We start from the raw sequence: 21,878 nt of genomic DNA, 5'->3' as shown, positions 1-21,878 counted from the left end.
AGGGACTTCCTGCCACCTACACACCACTCTGACATCAATAGGTTATAGAGGGACTTCCCTGCCACCTACACACCACTCTGACATCAATAGGTTATAGAGGGACTTCCCTGCCACCTACACACCACTCTGACATCAATAGGTTATAGAGGGACTTCCCTGCCACCTACACACCACTCTGACATCATTAGGTTATAGAGGGACTTCCCTGCCACCTACACACCACTCTGACATCAATAGGTTATAGAGGACCTCCTGCCACCTACACACCACTCTGACATCAATAGGTTATAGAGGGACTTCCCTGCCACCTACACACCACTCTGACATCGTTAGGTTATAGAGGACTTCCTGCCACCTACACACCACTCTGACATCAATAGGTTATAGAGGACTTCCTGCCACCTACACACACTCTGACATCAATAGGTTATAGAGGGACTTCCCTGCCACCTACACACCACTCTGACATCCACTCTGACATCAATAGGTTATAGAGGACTTCCCTGCCACCTACACACCACTCTGACATCAATAGGTTATAGAGGGACTTCCTGCCACCTAAACACACCACTCTGACATCAATAGGTTATAGAGGGACTTCCCTGCCACCTAAACACACCACTCTGACATCAATAGGTTATAGAGGGACTTCCCTGCCACCTACACACCACTCTGACATCAATAGGTTATAGAGGGACTTCCCTGCCACCTACACACCACTCTGACATCAATAGGTTATAGAGGGACTTCCCTGCCACCTACACACCACTCTGACATCATTAGGTTATAGAGGACTTCCTGCCATCTACACACACCACTCTGACATCAATAGGTTATAGAGGGACTTCCCTGCCACCTACACACACCACTCTGACACCAGTCATGCTGTTGACCACAGAATGTTTGTATTACACAATCACCAGATGTTGCAAGAATGTTCCTAGAACAAAATTGAATCTGTAATTTAACGGTTCCCAGAATGTTTCATTCTTTTTTTGTAGGAACAGTCTTTTGAGAACATTTTGGGGTTTATCACAAAATATATGTTCCCAAAACGCTAATATTCAGATAATGTTTGTATCAGGCTAAAAAAAACATTCCTTTGTTGTTACAGGAATGTGAGAACATTCCTATACTGTTGTAAGAACAGAATTAAGTTCTTTAACGTTCCCAGAACATTTAATTAAGATGGGAGTTGTCTGGGATGCTGCAACAATATTGCCACAATGTTGCACAATTTCCAAATAAGGTCATAGCATATTTGTTTTAGGTTTAACATAATATTACATTGACGTTCAAGCAATATACATTTAGTGTAATGAACACGATGGGAGACAGAGAGCTGGTTTCAAGCGCTGGGCGCAGTAGGTGTATATTTGTAAAGGGCCACAGGAGGAGGCAGGTAGCTGGGTCCAGGGGCAGTAGGAGGCAGGTAGCTGGGTCCAGGGGCAGGCAGAAGGTCATACACAGGGGGAGGCAGGTAGCTGGGTCCAGGGGCAGTAGGAGGCAGGTAGCTGGGTCCAGGGGCAGGCAGAAGGTCATACACAGGGGGAGGCAGGTAGCTGGGTCCAGGGGCAGTAGGAGGCAAGTAGCTGGGTCCAGGGGCAGGCAGAAGGTCACACACAGGGGGAGGCAGGTAGCTGGGTCCAGGGGCAGGCATGAGGTCATACACAGGAGGAGGCAGGTAGCTGGGTCCAGGGGCAGGCAGAAGGTCACACACAGGAGGAGGCAGGTAGCTGGGTCCAGGGGCAGGCAGAAGGTCACACACAGGAGGAGGCAGGTAGCTGGGTCCAGGGGCAGGCAGAAGGTCATACACAGGAGGAGGCAGGTAGCTGGGTCCAGGGGCAGGCAGAAGGTCATACACAGGAGGTCCAAAAGGGCAACAGTACATGCAGGGAAAAGGCTAATAACGTAGTCTGGGAGATCAGGCAATAGGTAGATAACAGGGAATCCGATGGCTGTGAGTTGGAGAGTGAGCTGTGTTCAGGGGATCTATGTGTTTGAGAGTGTGAGTTGGATAGGGAGCTGTGTTCAGGGGATCTACGTGTTTGAGGCTGTGAGTTGGAGAGTGAGCTGTGTTCAGGGGATCTACGTGTTTCAGGCTGTGAGTTGGATAGGGAGCTGTGTTCAGGGATGTACGTGTTTGAGGCTGTGAGTTGGAGAGTGAGCTGCGTTCAGGGTATCTAGGGGTGTGAGTTGGAGAGTGAGCTGCGTTCAGGGTATCTAGGGGTGTGAGTTGGAGAGTGAGCTGTGTTCAGGGTATCTAGGGGTAAGAGTTGGAGAGTGAGCTGCGTTCAGGGGATCTAGGGGTGTGAGTTGGAGAGTGAGCTGCGTTCGTTATGAATGTTAACGTTCGTAACATTTAGAAGTCCTCAGAACATTTCAAGAACATTTAGAAAATGTTATTTTACCACAACATTTACAGCATTAAAATGTCTAGCTCCTTAAAACAAATTGGAGTACATCCCCATCATGGCAATTTACATTTTAGTCAGTTAGCAGTTGTGCTTATCCAGAGCAACTTACAGTATCAGAGGTAAGAGTAAAGAGGCAAGAGTAAAGAGGCAAAAGTAAAGAGATAAGAGGTAAGAGGTAAGAGTAAAGAGGTAAGAGTAAAGAGGTAAGAGGTAAGAATAAAGAGATAAGAGGTAAGAGTAAAGAGGTAAGAATAAAGAGATAAGAGGTAAGAGTAAAGAGGTAAGAGTAAAGAGTAAAGAGGTAAGAGTAAAGAGGTAAGAATAAAGAGATAAGAGGTAAGAGTAAAGAGATAAGAGGTAAGAGTAAAGAGTAAAGAGGTAAGAGTAAAGAGGTAAGAATAAAGAGATACGAGTAAAAAGATAAGAGTAAAGAGATAAGAGTAAAAAGATAAGAGTAAAGAGATAAGAATAAAGAGTAAAGAGATAAGAATAAAGAATAAAGAGATAAGAATAAAGAATAAAGAGATAAGAGGTAAGGGTAAAGAGGTAAGAATAAAGAGATAAGAGGTAAGAGTAAAGGGGTAAGAGGTAAGAGGTAAGAATAAAGAGATAAGAGTAAAGAGATAAGAGGTAAGGGTAAAGAGGTAAAAATAAAGAGTTAAGAGGTAAGAATAAAGAGATAAGAGGTAAGAGTAAAGAGGTAAGAGGTAAGAGTAAAGAGGTAAGAATAAAGAGATACGAGGTAAGGGTAAAGAGGTAAAAATAAAGAGATAAGAGGTAAGAAAAGAGGTAAGAGGTAAGAGTAAAGAGGTAAGAATAAAGAGGTAAGAGGTAAGAGTAAAGAGGTAAGAGGTAAGAGTAAAGATAGTAAAAATAAAGAGATACTAGTAAAAGATAAGAGTAAAGAGATAAGAGTCAAAGATAAGAGTAAAGAGATAAGAATAAAGAGTAAAGAGATAAGAATAAAGAGATAAGAGTAAAGAGTAAAGAGATAAGAGGTAAGATGTAAGAGTAAAGAGGTAAGAATAAAGAGATAAGAGTAAAGAGGTAAGAGGTAAGAGTAAAGAGGTAAGAATAAAGAGATACGAGGTAAGGGTAAAGAGGTAAGAATAAAGAGATAAGAGGTAAGAGTAAAGGGGTAAGAGGTAAGGGTAAAGAGGTAAGAATAAAGAGATAAGAGGTAAGATGTAAGAGTAAAGAGGTAAGGGTAAAGAGGTAAGAATAAATAGATAAGAGGTAAGAGTAAAGAGTAAAGAGATAAGAGTAAAAAGATAAGAGTAAAGAGATAAGAATAAAGAGTAAAGAGATAAGAGTAAAGATATAAGAGTAAAGAGTAAAGAGGTAAGGGTAAAGAGATAAGAGGTAAGATGTAAGAGTAAAGAGGTAAGAGTAAAGAGGTAAGAATAAAGAGGTAAGAGTAAAGAGGTAAGAATAAAGAGTAAATTGATAAGAGTAAAGATATAAGAGTAAAGAGTAAAGAGATAAGAGGTAAGAATAAAGAGATAATAGTAAAGAGATAAGAGTAAAGCGGTAAGAATAAAGAGATAAGAGGTAAGAGTAAAGAGATAAGAGGTAAGAGTAAAGAGATAAGAGGTAAGAGTAAAGAGATAAGAGGTAAGAGGTAAGAGTAAAGAGATAAGAGGTAAGAGTAAAGAGGTAAGAGTAAAGAGGTAAGAGTAAAGAGGTAAGAATAAAGAGATACGAGTAAAAAGATACGAGTAAAAAGATAAGAGTAAAGAGAAGAGTCAAAAGATAAGAGTAAAGAGATAAGAATAAATAGTAAAGAGATAAGAGTAAAGATATAAGAGTAAAGATATAAGAGTAAAGAGTAAAGAGATAAGAGGTAGGGGTAAAGAGGTAAGAATGAAGAGATAAGAGGTAAGAGTAAAGGGGTAAGAGGTAAGGGTAAAGAGGTAAGAATAAAGAGATAAGAGGTAAGAGTAAAGAGGTAAGAGTAAAGAGGTAAGAATAAAGAGATAAGAGTAAAGAGATAAGAGGTAAGGGTAAAGAGGTAAGAATAAAGAGATAAGAGGTAAGAGTAAAGAAGTAAGAGGTAATAGCAAAGAGGTAAGAATAAAGAGATAAGAGGTAAGAGTAAAGAGGTAAGAGTAAAGAGGTAAGAGTAAATAGTAAAGAGGTAAGAGGTAAGGGTAAAGAGGTAAGAATAAAGAGATAAGAGGTAAGAGTAAAGAAGTAAGAGGTAATAGTAAAGAGGTAAGAATAAAGAGATAAGAGTAAAGCGGTAAGAATAAAGAGATAAGAGGTAAGAGTAAAGAGATAAGAGGTAAGAGTAAAGAGATAAGAGGTAAGAATAAAGAGATAAGAGTAAAGCTGTAAGAATAAAGAGATAAGAGGTAAGAGTAAAGGGTAAAGCGGTAAGAATAAAGAGATAAGAGGTAAGAATAAAGAGATAAGAGTAAAGAGATAAGAGGTAAGGGTAAAGAGGTAAGAATAAAGAGATAAGAGTAAAGCGGTAAGAATAAAGAGATAAGAGGTAAGAGTAAAGAGATAAGAGTAAAGAGATAAGAGGTAAGAGTAAAGAGATAAGAGGTAAGAATAAAGAGATAAGAGTAAAGAGGTAAGAGTAAAGAGGTAAGAGTAAAGAGGTAAGAGTAAAGAGGTAAGAGGTAAGAGTAAAGAGGTAAGAATAAAGAGATAAGAGGTAAGAGTAAAGAGGTAAGAGTAAAGAGGTAAGAGTAAAGAGATACGAGTACAAAGATAAGAGTAAAGAGAAGAGTCAAAAGATAAGAGTAAAGAGATAAGAATAAATAGTAAAGATATAAGAGTAAAGATATAAGAGTAAAGAGTAAAGAGATAAGAGGTAGGGGTAAAGAGGTAAGAATGAAGAGATAAGAGGTAAGAGTAAAGGGGTAAGAGGTAAGGGTAAAGAGGTAAGAATAAAGAGATAAGAGGTAAGATGTAAGAGTAAAGAGGTAAGAGTAAAGAGGTAAGAATAAAGAGATAAGGGTAAAGAGGTAAGAATACAGAGATAAGAGGTAAGATTAAAGAGGTAAGAATAAAGAGATAAGAGTAAAGAGATAAGAATAAAGAGTAAAGCGATAAGAGTAAAGAGGTAAGAATAAAGAGATAAGAGGTAAGATGTAAGAGTAAAGAGGTAAGAGTAAAGAGATAAGAGGTAAGATGTAAGAGTAAAGAGGTAAGAGTAAAGAGGTAAGAATAAAGAGATAAGGGTAAAGAGGTAAGAATAAAGAGATAAGAGGTAAGATTAAAGAGGTAAGAGGTAAGAATAAAGAGATAAGAGGTAAGAGTAAAGAGGTAAGAGTAAAGAGGTAAGAGTAAAGAGATAAGAGTAAAGAGATAAGAGGTAAGATGTAAGAGTAAAGAGGTAAGAGTAAAGAGATAAGAGGTAAGATGTAAGAGTAAAGAGGTAAGAGTAAAGAGATAAGAATAAAGAGATAAGGGTAAAGAGGTAAGAATAAAGAGATAAGAGGTAAGATTAAAGAGGTAAGAGGTAAGAATAAAGAGATAAGAGGTAAGAGTAAAGAGGTAAGAGTAAAGAGGTAAAGTAAAGAGATAAGAGTAAAGAGATAAGAGATAATAGTAAAGGTAAAGAGGTAAGAATAAAGAGATAAGAGGTAAGAGTAAAGAGGTAAGAATAAAGAGATAAGAGTAAAGAGATAAGAGGTAAGGGTAAAGAGGTAAGAATAAAGAGATAAGATTTAAGAGTAAAGAAGTAAGAGGTAATAGTAAAGAGGTAAGAATAAAGAGATAAGAGGTAAGAGTAAAGAGGTAAGAGTAAAGAGGTAAGAGTAAAGAGGTAAGAGTAAAGAGTAAAGAGGTAAGAGTAAAGAGGTAAGAGTAAAGAGATACGAGGTAAGAGTAAAGATATAAGAGTAAAGAGGTAAGAGTAAAGAGATACGAGTAAAGAGATACGAGTAAAGAGATACGAGTAAAGAGATAAGAGTAAAAAGATAAGAGTAAAGAGATAAGAATAAAGAGTAAAGAGATAAGAGGTAAGAGTAAAGAGGTAAGAGTAAAGAGGTAAGAGTAAAGAGGTAAGAATAAAGAGATACGAGTAAAAAGATAAGAGTAAAGAGAAGAGTCAAAAGATAAGAGTAAAGAGATAAGAGTAAAGATATAAGAGTAAAGATATAAGAGTAAAGATATAAGAGGTAGGGGTAAAAAGAGGTAAGAATGAAGAGATAAGAGGTAAGAGTAAAGGTGTAAGAGGTAAGGGTAAAGAGGTAAGAATAAAGAGATAAGAATAAGATGTAAGAGTAAAGAGGTAAGAGTAAAGAGGTAAGAATAAAGAGATAAGAGGTAAGGGTAAAGAGGTAAGAATAAAGAGATAAGAGTAAAGAGATAAGAGTAAAAGATAAGAGTAAAGAGATAAGAATAAAGAGTAAAGAGATCAAATCAAATCAAATGTATTTATATAGCCCTTCGTACATCAGCTGATATCTCAAAGTGCTGTACAGAAACCCAGCCTAAAACCCCAAACAGCAAACAATGCAGGTGTAAAAGCACGGTGGCTAGGAAAAACTCCTAGAAAGGCCAAAACCTAGGAAGAAACCTAGAGAGGAACCAGGCTATGTGGGGTGGCCAGTCCTCTTCTGGCTGTGCCGGGTAGAGATTATAACAGAACATGACCAAGATGTTCAAATGTTCATAAATGACCAGCATGGTCGAATAATAATAAGGCAGAACAGTTGAAACTGGAGCAGCAGCACAGTCAGGTGGACTGGGGACAGCAAGGAGTCATCATGTCAGGTAGTCCTGGGGCACGGTCCTAGGGCTCAGGTCCTCCGAGAGAGAGAGAAAGAAAGAGAGAATTAGAGAGCATATGTGGGGTGGCCAGTCCTCTTCTGGCTGTGCCGGGTGGAGATTATAACAGAACGTGGCCAAGATGTTCAAATGTTCATAAATGACCAGCATGGTTGAATAATAGTAAGACAGAACAGTTGAAACTGGAGCAGCAGCATGGCCAGGTGGACTGGGGACAATAAAGCAAGGAGTCATCATGTCAGGTAGTCCTGGGACATGGTCCTAGATAAGAGTAAAGAGGTAAGAATAAAGAGATAAGAGATACGAGGTAAGAGTAAAGAGGTAAGAGTAAAGAGGTAAGAATAAAGAGGTAAGAGTAAAGAGGTAAGAATAAAGAGATAAGAGTAAAAAGATAAGAGTAAAGAGATAAGAGTAAAAAGATAAGAATAAAGAGTAAATTGATAAGAGTAAAGATATAAGAGTAAAGACTAAAGAGATAAGAGGTAAGAATAAAGAGATAATAGTAAAGAGATTAGAGTAAAGCGGTAAGAATAAAGAGATAAGAGGTAAGAGGTAAGAGTAAAGAGGTAAGAGGTAAGAGTAAAGAGGTAAGAGTAAAGAGATAAGAGGTAAGAGTAAAGAGTAAAGAGATAAGAGGTAAGAGTAAAGAGGTAAGAGTAAAGAGATAAGAGGTAAGAGTAATGAGTAATAATAAAGAGGTAAGGGTAAAGAGGTAAGAATAAAGATTTAAGAGTAAAGAGGTCAGAGGTAAGAGCATCAGGGGGAAGATGGACAGGACTCTGCTGTCCTAGCATCAGGGGAAGATGGACAGGGGACTCTGCTGTCCTAGCATCAGGGGAGAAGATGGACAGGGGACTCTGCTGCCCTAGCTTCAGGGGAAGATGGACAGGACTCTGCTGTCCTAGCATCAGGGGGAAGATGGACAGGGACTCTGCTGTCCTAGCATCAGGGGAAGATGGACAGGGGACTCTGCTGTCCTAGCATCAGGGGAAGATGGACAGGGACTCTGCTGTCCTAGCTTCAGGGGGAAGATGGACAGGGACTCTGCTGTCCTAGCATCAGGGGAAGATGGACAGGGACTCTGCTGTCCTAGCATCAGGGGGAAGATGGACCGGACTCTGCTGTCCTAGCTTCAGGGGGAAGATGGACAGGGACTCTGCTGTCCTAGCATCAAGGGGAAGATGGACAGGGTCTCTGCTGTCCTAGCTTCTGGGGAAGATGGACAGGGACTCTGCTGCCCTAGCTTCAGGGGAAGATGGACAGGGACTCTGCTGTCCTAGCTTCAGGGGAAGATGGACAGGGACTCTGCTGTCCTAGCATCAGGGGAAGATGGACAGGGACTCTGCTGTCCTAGCATCAGGGGGAAGATGGACAGGGGACTCTGCTGCCCTAGCTTCAGGGGGAAGATGGACAGGGACTCTGCTGTCCTAGCATCAGGGGGAAGATGGACAGGGACTCTGCTGTCCTAGCATCAGGGGGAAGATGGACAGGGGACTCTGCTGCCCTAGCTTCAGGGGTAAGATGGACAGGGGACTCTGCTGTCCTAGCATCAGGGGGAAGATGGACAGGGACTCTACTGTCCTAGCATCAGGGGGAAGATGGACAGGGACTCTGCTGCCTTAGCTTCAGGGGGAAGATGGGCTCTGCTGTCCTAGCTTCAGGGGGAAGATGGGCTCTGCTGTCCTTGCTTCAGGGGGAAGATGGGCTCTGCTGTCCTAGCATCAGGGGAAGATGAGCAAGGACAGAGAGGAGCTTGGACCCGGCTCAACGGGAGCTGTCCTCCCATAGGGGTGGGAGGGTCAAGAGACCAGAACAGAGTGCTCAGGTGTAAGCCTGAAGGTAGGGTTGGACAGGCAGTTCCTCTTGCTGCTCTATAGGTAAACACTATGGTCTTGTAATGGACTCCTCCATAGGTAAACACTGTGGTCTAGTAGTGGACTCTTCTATCGGTAAACACTATGGTCTAGTAGTGGACTCTTCTATAGGTAAACACTATGGTCTAGTAGTGGACTCTTCTATAGGTAAACACTATGGTCTAGTAGTGGACTCTTCTATAGGTAAACACTATGGTCTAGTAGTGGACTCTTCTATAGTTAAACACTATGGTCTTGTAGTGGATGCAAGCTTTGTCTGGAAGCCAGTAGAGAAGGGTGACAACCAGACAGGCTGCAGTGTTCTGGATAAGGTGCAAGGTTTTGATGGCACACGCGGAGAGCCCAGCCAACATTTCAGTAGTATTCTAGGTGATGTAGAGATACATGGCATTTCAATTTAATTCACAGGACATTTGAACAACTTTTAATCATATAAACTACCACATCTTTTTTCCCCCAACGTCATACGTTGACAATCTAAACATGTTTTTTTATTTTACCTTTATTTAACTAGGCAAGTCAGTTAAGAACAAATTCTTATTTTCAATGACGGCCTAGGAACAGTGGGTTAACTGCCTGTTCAGGGGCAGAACGACAGATTTGTACCTTGTCAGCTCGGGGGTTTGAACTTGCAACCTTCCGGTTACTAGTCCAACGCTCTAACCACTAGGCTACCCTGCCGCCTCTACACTCTAACCACTAGGCTACCCTGCCGCCTCTACACTCTAACCACTAGGCTACCCTGCCGCCTCTACACTCTAACCACTAGACTACCCTGCCACCTCTACACTCTAACCACTAGGCTACCCTGCCGCCTCTACACTCTAACCACTAGGCTACCCTGCCGCCTCTACACTCTAACCACTAGGCTACCCTGCCACCCCTACACTCTAACCACTAGGCTACCCTGCCACCCCTACACTCTAACCACTAGACTACCCTGCCACCTCTACACTCTAACCACTAGGCTACCTGCCTCCTCTAAACTCTAACCACTAGGCTACCCTGCCTCCTCTACACTCTAACCACTAGACTACCCTGCCGCCTCTACACTCTAACCACTAGGCTACCCTGCCGCCTCTACACTCTAACCACTAGGCTACCCTGCCACCCCTACACTCTAACCACTAGGCTACCCTGCCACCCCTACACTCTAACCACTAGGCTACCCTGCCACCTCTACACTCTAACCACTAGGCTACCTGCCTCCTCTACACTCTAACCACTAGGCTACCCTGCCACCTCTACACTCTAACCACTAGGCTACCCTGCCACCCCTACACTCTAACCACTAGGCTACCCTGCCACCTCTACACTCTAACCACTAGGCTACCTGCCTCCTCTACACTCTAACCACTAGGCTACCTGCCTCCTCTACACTCTAACCACTAGGCTACCCTGCCGCCTCTACACTTTAACCACTAGGCTACCCTGCCACCCCTACACTCTAACCACTAGGCTACCTGCCGCCTCTACACTCTAACCACTAGGCTACCCTGCCGCCTCTACACTCTAACCACTAGGCTACCTGCCTCCTCTACACTCTAACCACTAGGCTACCCTGCCACCTCTACACTCTAACCACTAGGCTACCCTGCCACCCCTACACTCTAACCACTAGGCTACCCTGCCACCTCTACACTCTAACCACTAGGCTACCTGCCTCCTCTACACTCTAACCACTAGGCTACCTGCCTCCTCTACACTCTAACCACTAGGCTACCCTGCCGCCTCTACACTCTAACCACTAGGCTACCCTGCCACCCCCTACACTCTAACCACTAGGCTACCTGCCACCTCTACACTCTAACCACTAGGCTACCCTGCCACCCCTACACTCTAACGACTAGGCTACCTGCCACCTCTACACTCTAACCACTAGGCTACCCTGCCACCTCTACACTCTAACCACTAGGCTACCCTGCCACCACTACACTCTAACCACTAGGCTACCCTGCCACTTCTAAACTCTAACCACTAGGCTACCCTGCCGCCTCTACACTCTAACCACTAGGCTACCCTGCCACCTCTACACTCTAACCACTAGGCTACCCTGCCGCCTCTACACTCTAACCACTAGGCTACCCTGCCACCTCTACACTCTAACCACTAGGCTACCTGCCTCCTCTACACTCTAACCACTAGGCTACCTGCCACCTCTACACTCTAACCACTAGGCTACCTACCACCTCTACACTCTAACCACTAGGCTACCTGCCGCCCCTACACTCTAACCACTAGGCTACCTACCACTAGGCTACCCTACCTGCCTCTACACTCTAACCACTAGGCTACCCTGCCACCTCTACACTCTAACCACTAGGCTACCCTGCCGCCTCTACACTCTAACCACTAGGCTACCTGCCTCCTCTACACTCTAACCACTAGGCTACCCTGCCGCCTCTACACTCTAACCACTAGGCTACCCTGCCACCTCTACACTCTAACCACTAGGCTACCTACCACCTCTACACTCTAACCACTAGGCTACCTGCCTCCTCTACACTCTAACCACTAGGCTACCCTGCCACCTCTACACTCTAACCACTAGGCTACCCTGCCGCCTCTACAATGTTTTCTCATCTGCGCCACCAGGAATCTCTCTTTCATCGTATTTTTTCAGTATAAAGTTATAGCAGTATTCATGTCTCCAGTAATCAGAATTCTACACTTCCTTTTGAGACGTAACTAACCCAGGGATATACTGGGTTATTCACCAACACTTCTGGGCCCATATTTACAAGGTATCCGAGACTATGAGTGCTTATCTAGGACCAGTTTTTCTGTTCAGATCATGGAAAATAAGACATGGGGGGGAGCGTATCAAAGAAGGAATTTTATCTTGTGTGTTTTCAAAGAAATAATGTATTTTTGTCTTCTCACAATTAGATGTTTAGGGGTATTCAACACACTCCATGAAAGGCAGGAACCTTGGAAGAACTGTATATCCCGAACCAGGCAATCTAGTTTAGGAGCTGTGAGGGGAAGACCTCAGTACCTCCAGGCTCTGATCAGGCCCTACACCCAAACAAGGGCACTGCGTTCATCCACCTCTGGCCTGCTCGCCTCCCTACCACTGAGAAGTACAGTTCCCGCTCAGCCCAGTCAAAACTGTTCGCTGCTCTGGCCCCCAATGGTGGAACAAACTCCTCATGACGCCAGGACAGCGGAAATCACCACCTTCCGGAGACACCTGAAACCCCACCTCTTTACAATACCTAGGATAGGATAAAGTCCTTCTCACCCCCCACCCCCTTAAAAGATTTAGATGCACTATTGTAAAGTGGCTGTTCCACTGGATGTCATAAGGTGAAAGCACCAATTTGTAAGTCGGATAACTCTGGATAAGAGCGTCTGCTAAATGACTTAAATGTAAATGTAAATGTAATTAGTCTAAATGAATGCATTTCTCACTGGAGTTATGCATCTGGGTGAAATAAATATCTTATTTTTTTTGTAAAGTATATCTGAGCATCAATTTCACAGTAAATAAATGGAATAATAAAGATGGTTAAAGAATAATGTGGGGATTGAATCTTCAGATTTATAGCCTGATATTTTACCCTCTGCGAATATCAAATCAAATCAAATCAAATTTTATTTATTTGTCACATACACATGGTTAGCAGATGTTAATGCGAGTGTAGCGAAATGCTTGTGCTTCTAGTTCCGACAATGCAGTAATAACCAACGAGTAATCTAACCAACAATTCCAAAACTACTACTTTATAGACACAAGTGTAAAGGGGATAAAGAATATGTACATAAAGATATATGAATGAGTGATGGTACAGAGCAGCATACACTAGATGGTATTGAGTGCAGTATATAAATATAAGATGAGTATGTAAACAAAGTGGCATAGTTAAAGTGGCTAGTGATACATGTATTACATAAAGATGCAGTAGATGATATAGAGTAATAAGAATACCAAGAGCTGTGGATCTTGTTCAGTCTAAAATGGTCAATCAGGACACAGTTCCTGAGTTATTAAAAATGTTCCCATTCTCTTCATATCCTGTGTAAGACTGGATTCAATGATTTTGCTCTTTGCTATTACAATTTTTTTTTTTTTTATGTACTTAAATTGTTACCCAGAAATCATTTGATATTGAGATAAAAAAATAATTCTGCATTGAACCTTTTAATCATGTTGTTATCAAAAAAAACATTCTCCAAATCAAATCAAATCAAATGTATTTATATAGCCCTTCGTACATCAGCTGATATCTCAAAGTGCTGTACAGAAACCCAGCCTAAAACCCCAAACAGCAAGCAATGCAGGTGTAAAAGCACGGTGGCTGGGAAAAAAACTAAAAACTCCCTAGAAAGGCCAAAACTTAGGAAGAAACCTAGAGAGGAACCAGGCTATGTGGGGTGGCCAGTCCTCTTCTGGCTGTGCCAGGGTGGAGATTATAACAGAACATGACCAAGATGTTCAAATGTTCATAAATGACCAGCATGGTCGAATAATAATAAGGCAGAACAGTTGAAACTGGAGCAGCAGCACGGCCAGGTGGACTGGGGACAGCAAGGAGTCATCATGTCAGGTAGTCCTGGGACATGTTTTGGGGATGTTATTATCCTAATGTGAGATACAAACTCTTACTAGAACTTCATGTGAATCTAATGTTCTGGGAATGTTTCCCTGTTTACTGGGATACCTCCATGTATTCCCAAACAGACTTAAATGTAAATGTAAATGTTTTAATGAATCTGTCTCTGTGGTGCTTGGAATACACACTCCCTAGTGGATTAGCCCTTTACAGTGTCTTCGCCTACAGCCAAATTTGGCTGCTCCCGTTCATTGGGATCTCTTCGCTATATACATATTTCCGTCTGCTTGCAGTGATGAAGACAGTGTCCGTATGAGTGAATCCAGGCTCCTACAGAAACATGTTCATTAACTAAAGACACTTTCACTTTCAGACTTTTACTGTATTCCCTGTGGGGTTTCTGTTTGCTGAACAGCGATGGGGCTTAGACTGCTGAGCAGAGACAATGTACAGCAGAGACAATGTACAGCAGAGACAATGCACAGCAGAGACAATGTACAGCAGAGACAATGTACAGCAGAGACAATGTACAGCAACGACAGTGGAGACAATGCACAGCAGAGACAATGCACAGCAGAGACAATGCACAGCAGAGACAATAACACAATGCTGTGTAGTAGAACACAATGCTGTATAGTAGAACACAATGCTGTGTAGTAGAACACAATGCTGTGTAGTAGAACACAATGCTGTGTAGTAGAACACAATGCTGTGTAGTAGAACACAATGCTGTATAGTAGAACACAATGCTGTGTAGTAGAACACAATGCTGTATAGTAGAACACAATGCTGTATAGTAGAACACAATGCTGTGTAGTAGAACACAATGCTGACTTGTGTGTGTGTGTGTGTGTGTGTGTGTGTGTGTGTGTGTGTGTGTGTGTGTGTGTGTGTGTGTGTAATGCTGTATAGTAGAACACAATGCTGTATAGTAGAACACAATGCTGTATAGTAGAACACAATGCTGTATAGTAGAACACAATGCTGTATAGTAGAACACAATGCTTGTGTAGTAGAACACAATGCTGTGTAGTAGTAAAAACCATAACACAATGCTGTTTTGTAGTAGAAGAGCGTGTGTGTTCCTGTGTTTGTGTGTGTGTGTGTGTGTGTGTGTTCCTGTGTGTGTGTGTGTGTGTGTGTGTGTGTTCCTGTGTGGGGTTTATGCTTGTGTGTGTGTGTATGTGTGTGTGTGTGTATGTGTTTGTGTGTGTGTGTGTGTCACAGCAGCTATATAAACCCCATCCCTCTCTCTCTCTCCTGGGGTTTATTATGGATCCCCATTAGTTCTCTCTCTCAGCCTGTGGGACGGCAGCAGCTGCGGGGTTTATTATGCAGAGGATGAGGGTGAGGCCCCAGGCCAGCAGCTTGGATAGGGGAGCAGCCATCTTGCTGTCTGTAGTGTGTGTGGTTCTGGGGTTTATTATGGATCCCCATTAGCCTTCAACGAGCTGGGGTTTAGCAAGGAGAAGCTAGGGGTTCAGAGGGCTGCAGGAGCTACTCTTCCTGGGAGTTTATGCCGCATCGAGCAGGAGCAGAAGTTCCAGGTGGTCCGAGGTGCTCAGGTCATCCAGCTCCCGGTCGCTGACATCGTGGTCGGGACATCGCACAAATCAAGTATGGTACGTATGGATACCACAGAGCAGGGCTCTGTCCTGTCCCAGGAACCTTATCAGTCCAACCCTCTACTGTCTACTGTCCTATGGTACGGTATGGATACTCAACTAACCTAAACCGGGACAGTATCCAACAAGCTTTCTTCTGCTTGTTCTGAACATCTCCGCTAAAACAAAGGACATTTGAGTTTGATCCTCATTTGATCCTCATCCACTAAATCACAATGAGTTAGCAAGGTGACTCTCCCTAATGGCTAAACTTCCTGTTTGATCCTTATCCTAAACCATAATCCTTCATTTAAACAATCAGAATTAAATCCTGAAGTTTTGTATTTGTATTTTATTATGGATCCCCATTAGTTCCTGCCAAGGCAGCAGCTACTCTTCCTGGGGTTTATTGTGGATCCCCATTAGTTCCTGTCAAGGCAGCAGCTACTCTTCCTGGGGTTTATTATGGATCCCCATTAGTTCCTGTCAAGGTAGCAGCTATTCTTCCTGGGGTTTATTATGGATCCCCATTAGTTCCTGTCAAGGCTGCAGCTACTCTTCCTGGGGTTTATTATGGATCCCCATTAGTTCCTGCCAAGGCAGCAGCTACTCTTCCTGGGGTTTATTATGGATCCCCATTAGTTCCTGCCAAGGCAGGAGCTACTCTTCCTGGGGGTTTATTATGGATCCCCATTAGTTCCTGCCAAGGCAGCAGCTACTCTTCCTGGGGTTTATTATGGATCCCCATTAGTTCCTGCCAAGGCAGCAGCTACTCTTCCTGGGGTTTATTATGGATCCCCATTAGTTCCTGTCAAGGCAGCAGCTACTTTTCCTGGGGTGTATTATGGATCCCCATTAGTTCCTGCCAAGGCAGCAGCTACTCTTCCTGGGGGTTTATTATGGATCCCCATTAGTTCCTGCCAAGGCAGCAGCTACTCTTCCTGGGGTGTATTATGGATCCCCATTAGTTCCTGCCAAGGCAGCAGCTACTCTTCCTGGGGTTTATTATGGATCCCCATTAGTTCCTGTCAAGGCAGCAGCTACTCTTCCTGGGGTGTATTATGGATCCCCATTAGTTCCTGCCAAGGCAGCAGCTACTCTTCCTGGGGGTTTATTATGGATCCCCATTAGTTCCTGCCAAGGCAGCAGCTACTCTTCCTGGGGTGTATTATGGATCCCCATTAGTTCCTGCCAAGGCAGCAGCTACTCTTCCTGGGGTTTATTATGGATCCCCATTAGTTCCTGCCAAGGCAGCAGCTACTCTTCCTGGGATGTATTATGGATCCCCATTAGTTCCTGCCAAGGCAGCAGCTACTCTTCCTGGGGTTTATTATGGATCCCCATTAGTTCCTGTCAAGGCAGGAGCTACTCTTCCTGGGGGTTTATTATGGATCCCCATTAGTTCCTGCCAAGGCAGCAGCTACTCTTCCTGGGGTTTATTATGGATCCCCATTAGTTCCTGCCAAGGCAGCAGCTACTCTTCCTGGGGTTTATTATGGATCCCCATTAGTTCCTGCCAAGGCAGCAGCTACTCTTCCTGGGGTGTATTATGGATCCCCATTAGTTCCTGCCAAGGCAGCAGCTACTCTTCCTGGGGTTTATTATGGATCCCCATTAGTTCCTGCCAAGGCAGCAGCTACTCTTCCTGGGGTGTATTATGGATCCCCATTAGTTCCTGCCAAGGCAGCAGCTACTCTTCCTGGGGTGTATTACTTCCGGGTTGGAGCGAGCCGGTCGCATCCGCGCTTCGGTCTGCAGGTTGTATAACTTTTTCATTACATTTCATTATAGTCTGATTTGTCTAATCTTAGCAATTTCTTCTTAGCTAGCTACATAGTCGTCGTTGTATCAAAGATAATTGCGTAATTATCGTATTTCGTTCATCTCCTATCTGCCCAACACGTTCACCGTCTACCGTAGCACTGTAGTAACTATCACACTCAACTGAACGACTTGATTAGTGTAGTGTTAGCTAGCTACATAGTTGTCTCTGCTGTCTTCGTATCCAAGATAATTGTGTAGTTAGAGTGTGTAGTCTTAGAGTGATTATCTTAATTTACTGAGGTTAGCTAGCCAGCTATTTTGTCGTCCTTAACGTAGGAGACACTCCTAGCTAGCCAATAGCCAGCCAACGTCTACTGAATAGAACTTTCGCATTCCGGTCGCATTCCGCTTCGCTCCACAGGTAGTATCATATTTTCATTTCATTTCATTACAGTCCCAACGGTGTGATTTGTTTGATCGTAGCTAGCTACATAGCTAGCTACATAGCCGTCTTTGTTTCAAAGATAATTGTGTAGTCTAGAGCGATTTTCTAGGTTAGCTAGCCAGCTATTGTCGTTCTCCTAACGCAACGTAACGTAACCAACACTGCTAGCTAGCCAGCTTGCCCCCGAAAAGCAGCATTGTAGAAACTTCACACTCAACGGAACGACTTGATTAGGGTAGTGTCAACAACGCAGCTAGCCTACCTCAGCAGTACTGTATCATTTTAATCATTTTAGTCAATTAGATTCTTGCTACGTAAGCTTAACTTTCTGAACATTCGAGACGTGTAGTCCACTTGTCATTCCAATCTCCTCTGCATTAGCGTAGCCTTTTCTCTAGCCTGTCAACTATGTGTCTGTCTATCCCTGTTCTCTCCTCTCTGCACAGACCATACAAACGCTCCACACCGCATGGCCGCGGCCACCCTAATCTGGTGGTCCCAGCGCGCACGACCCACGTGGAGTTCCAGGTCTCCGGTAGCCTCTGGAACTGCCGATCTGCGGCCAACAAGGCAGAGTTCATCTCAGCCTATGCCTCCCTCCAGTCCTCGACTTCTTGGCTCTGACGGAAACATGGATCACCACAGACAACACCGCTACTCCTACTGCTCTCTCTTCGTCCGCCCACGTGCTCTCGCACACCCCGAGAGCTTCTGGTCAGCGGGGTGGTGGCACCGGGATCCTCATCTCTCCCAAGTGGTCATTCTCTCTTTCTCCCCTTACCCATCTGTCTATCGCCTCCTTTGAATTCCATGCTGTCACAGTTACCAGCCCTTTCAAGCTTAACATCCTTATCATTTATCGCCCTCCAGGTTCCCTCGGAGAGTTCATCAATGAGCTTGATGCCTTGATAAGCTCAATTCCTGAGGACGGCTCACCTCTCACAGTTCTGGGCGACTTTAACCTCCCCACGTCTACCTTTGACTCATTCCTCTCTGCCTCCTTCTTTCCACTCCTCTCCTCTTTTGACCTCACCCTCTCACCTCCCCCCCCCCCTACTCACAAGGCAGGAAATACGCTCGACCTCATCTTTACTAGATGCTGTTCTTCCACTAACCTCATTGCAACTCCCCTCCAAGTCTCCGACCACTACCTTGTATCCTTTTCCCTCTCGCTCTCATCCAACACTTCCCACACTGCCCCTACTCGGATGGTATCGCGCCGTCCCAACCTTCGCTCTCTCTCCCCCGCTACTCTCTCCTCTTCCATCCTATCATCTCTTCCCTCTGCTCAAACCTTCTCCAACCTATCTCCTGATTCTGCCTCCTCAACCCTCCTCTCCTCCCTTTCTGCATCCTTTGACTCTCTATGTCCCCTATCCTCCAGGCCGGCTCGGTCCTCCCCTCCCGCTCCGTGGCTCGACGACTCATTGCGAGCTCACAGAACAGGGCTCCGGGCAGCCGAGCGGAAATGGAGGAAAACTCGCCTCCCTGCGGACCTGGCATCCTTTCACTCCCTCCTCTCTACATTTTCCTCCTCTGTCTCTGCTGCTAAAGCCACTTTCTACCACCCTAAATTCCAAGCATCTGCCTCTAACCCTAGGAAGCTCTTTGCCACCTTCTCCTCCCTCTTGAATCCTCCTCCCCCTCCCCCTCCTCCCTCTCTGCAGATGACTTCGTCAACCATTTTGAAAAGAAGGTCGACGACATCCGATCCTCGTTTGCTAAGTCAAACGACACCGCTGGTTCTGCTCACACTGCCCTACCCTGTGCTCTGACCTCTTTCTCCCCTCTCTCTCCAGATGACATCTCGCGTCTTGTGACGGCCGGCCGCCCAACAACCTGCCCGCTTGACCCTATCCCCTCCTCTCTTCTCCAGACCATCTCCGGTGACCTTCTCCCTTACCTCACCTCGCTCATCAACTCATCCCTGACCGCTGGCTACGTCCCTCCCGTCTTCAAGAGAGCGAGAGTTGCACCCCTTCTGAAAAAACCTACACTCGATCCCTCCGATGTCAACAACTACAGACCAGTATCCCTTCTTTCTTTTCTCTCCAAAACTCTTGAACGTGCCGTCCTTGGCCAGCTCTCCCGCTATCTCTCTCAGAATGACCTTCTTGATCCAAATCAGTCAGGTTTCAAGACTAGTCATTCAACTGAGACTGCTCTTCTCTGTATCACGGAGGCGCTCCGAACTGCTAAAGCTAACTCTCTCTCCTCTGCTCTCATCCTTCTAGACCTATCGGCTGCCTTCGATACTGTGAACCATCAGATCCTCCTCTCCACCCTCTCCGAGTTGGGCATCTCCGGCGCGGCCCACGCTTGGATTGCGTCCTACCTGACAGGTCGCTCCTACCAGGTGGCGTGGCGAGAATCCGTCTCCTCACCACGTGCTCTCACCACTGGTGTCCCCCAGGGCTCTGTTCTAGGCCCTCTCCTATTCTCGCTATACACCAAGTCACTTGGCTCTGTCATAACCTCACATGGTCTCTCCTATCATTGCTATGCAGACGACACACAATTAATCTTCTCCTTTCCCCCTTCTGACGACCAGGTGGCGAATCGCATCTCTGCATGTCTGGCAGACATATCAGTGTGGATGACGGATCATCACCTCAAGCTGAACCTCGGCAAGACGGAGCTGCTCTTCCTCCCGGGGAAGGACTGCCCGTTCCATGATCTCGCCATCACGGTTGACAACTCCATTGTGTCCTCGTCCCAGAGCGCTAAGAACCTTGGCGTGATCCTGGACAACACCCTGTCGTTCTCAAATAACATCAAGGCGGTGGCCCGTTCCTGTAGGTTCATGCTCTACAACATCCGCAGAGTACGACCCTGCCTCACACAGGAAGCGGCGCAGGTCCTAATCCAGGCACTTGTCATCTCCCGTCTGGATTACTGCAACTCGCTGTTGGCTGGGCTCCCTGCCTGTGCCATTAAACCCCTACAACTCATCCAGAACGCCGCAGCCCGTCTGGTGTTCAACCTTCCCAAGTTCTCTCACGTCACCCCGCTCCTCCGCTCTCTCCACTGGCTTCCAGTTGAAGCTCGCATCCGCTACAAGACCATGGTGCTTGCCTACGGAGCTGTGAGGGAACGGCACCTCAGTACCTCCAGGCTCTGATCAGGCCCTACACCCAAACAAGGGCACTGCGTTCATCCACCTCTGGCCTGCTCGCCTCCCTACCACTGAGGAAGTACAGTTCCCGCTCAGCCCAGTCAAAACTGTTCGCTGCTCTGGCCCCCCAATGGTGGAACAAACTCCCTCACGACGCCAGGACAGCGGAGTCAATCACCACCTTCCGGAGACACCTGAAACCCCACCTCTTTAAGGAATACCTAGGATAGGATAAAGTAATCCTTCTCACCCCCCTTAAAAGACCTAGATGCACTATTGTAAAGTGGCTGTTCCACTGGATGTCATAAGGTGAAAGCACCAATTTGTAAGTCGCTCTGGATAAGAGCGTCTGCTAAATGACTTAAATGAAATGAATGGATCCCCATTAGTTCCTGTCAAGGCAGCAGCTACTCTTCAGACCACCCGTGCTGCCCTGTTCTGAGCCAGTTAATGAACCATATCCCAAACATTAATTCTTAATCAATCGGAATGAATGCCTGAAGATAATTAACCCTATCCCAAACCTTAATCTTTAATTTAACCAATTGAAATGAATGCCGGAATTATTAACCAATCGGAATTAATGCCTGAAATGAACTCTCTAGAGTTGTTTTCTTATCCCAAACCTTAACCAATCAGGAATGAATCCCTTAACCATAGAGATGTTTCTCTCAGCCTATAACTCATGAGGAAGTGCCTGAGTACAAGACGTAGCCACTAGGGGCGCTATTAACATCCAGCAGGGTTGGGTGTTGTGGACGGGGTGGCAGATGGGCGTAATCCACAAACTCCGGTTCACGTGTTCAATCCCAGTGATAGGCACACCATTTGCCACTGCAAAATGTTACGTTTCGTTCTGAAATACCTCAAAATGTTGAGGTTGGAGCAACTTCAAAATGTTACGTTTCGTCCTGAAATACCTCAAAATGTTGAGGTTGGAGCAACTTCAAAATGTTACGTTTCGCCCTGAAATACCTCAAAATGTTGAGGTTGGAGCAACTTCAAAATGTTACGTTTCGTTCTGAAATACCTCAAAATGTTGAGGTTGGAGCAACTTCAAAATGTTACGTTTCGTCCTGAAATACCTCAAAATGTTGAGGTTGGAGCAACTTCAAAATGTTACGTTTCGTCCTGAAATACCTCAAAATGTTGAGGTTGGAGCAACTTCAAAATGTTACGTTTCGTCCTGAAATACCTCAAAATGTTGAGGTTGGAGCAACTTCAAAATGTTACGTTTCATCCTGAAATACCTCAATGTTGAGGTTGGAGCAACTTCAAAATGTTACGTTTCGTCCTGAAATACGTTGAGGTTGGAGCAACTCCAAAATGTTACCCTGAAATACCTCAAAATGTTGAG

General features: G+C 44.7%; 1 protein-coding gene across 1 annotated transcript in view; it reads left to right on the top strand.

The window, feature by feature from the left end:
* Positions 1 to 21,878, top strand: part of LOC115125610 (plasma membrane calcium-transporting ATPase 2-like) — a 228,435-nt gene that overhangs the window by 60,282 nt on the left and 146,275 nt on the right. Inside the window, 2 exon segments of the mRNA XM_065000752.1 lie at positions 15,034 to 15,189; positions 15,192 to 15,215. Coding sequence (XP_064856824.1) covers positions 15,034 to 15,189; positions 15,192 to 15,215 — 180 coding nt within the window.

The sequence above is a fragment of the Oncorhynchus nerka genome, linkage group LG15 (genome assembly GCF_034236695.1).
Source record: "Oncorhynchus nerka isolate Pitt River linkage group LG15, Oner_Uvic_2.0, whole genome shotgun sequence".
In the NCBI taxonomy this organism is placed as follows: Eukaryota; Metazoa; Chordata; class Actinopteri; order Salmoniformes; family Salmonidae; genus Oncorhynchus; species Oncorhynchus nerka.
This window is presented reverse-complemented; position numbering and strand designations above follow the sequence as displayed.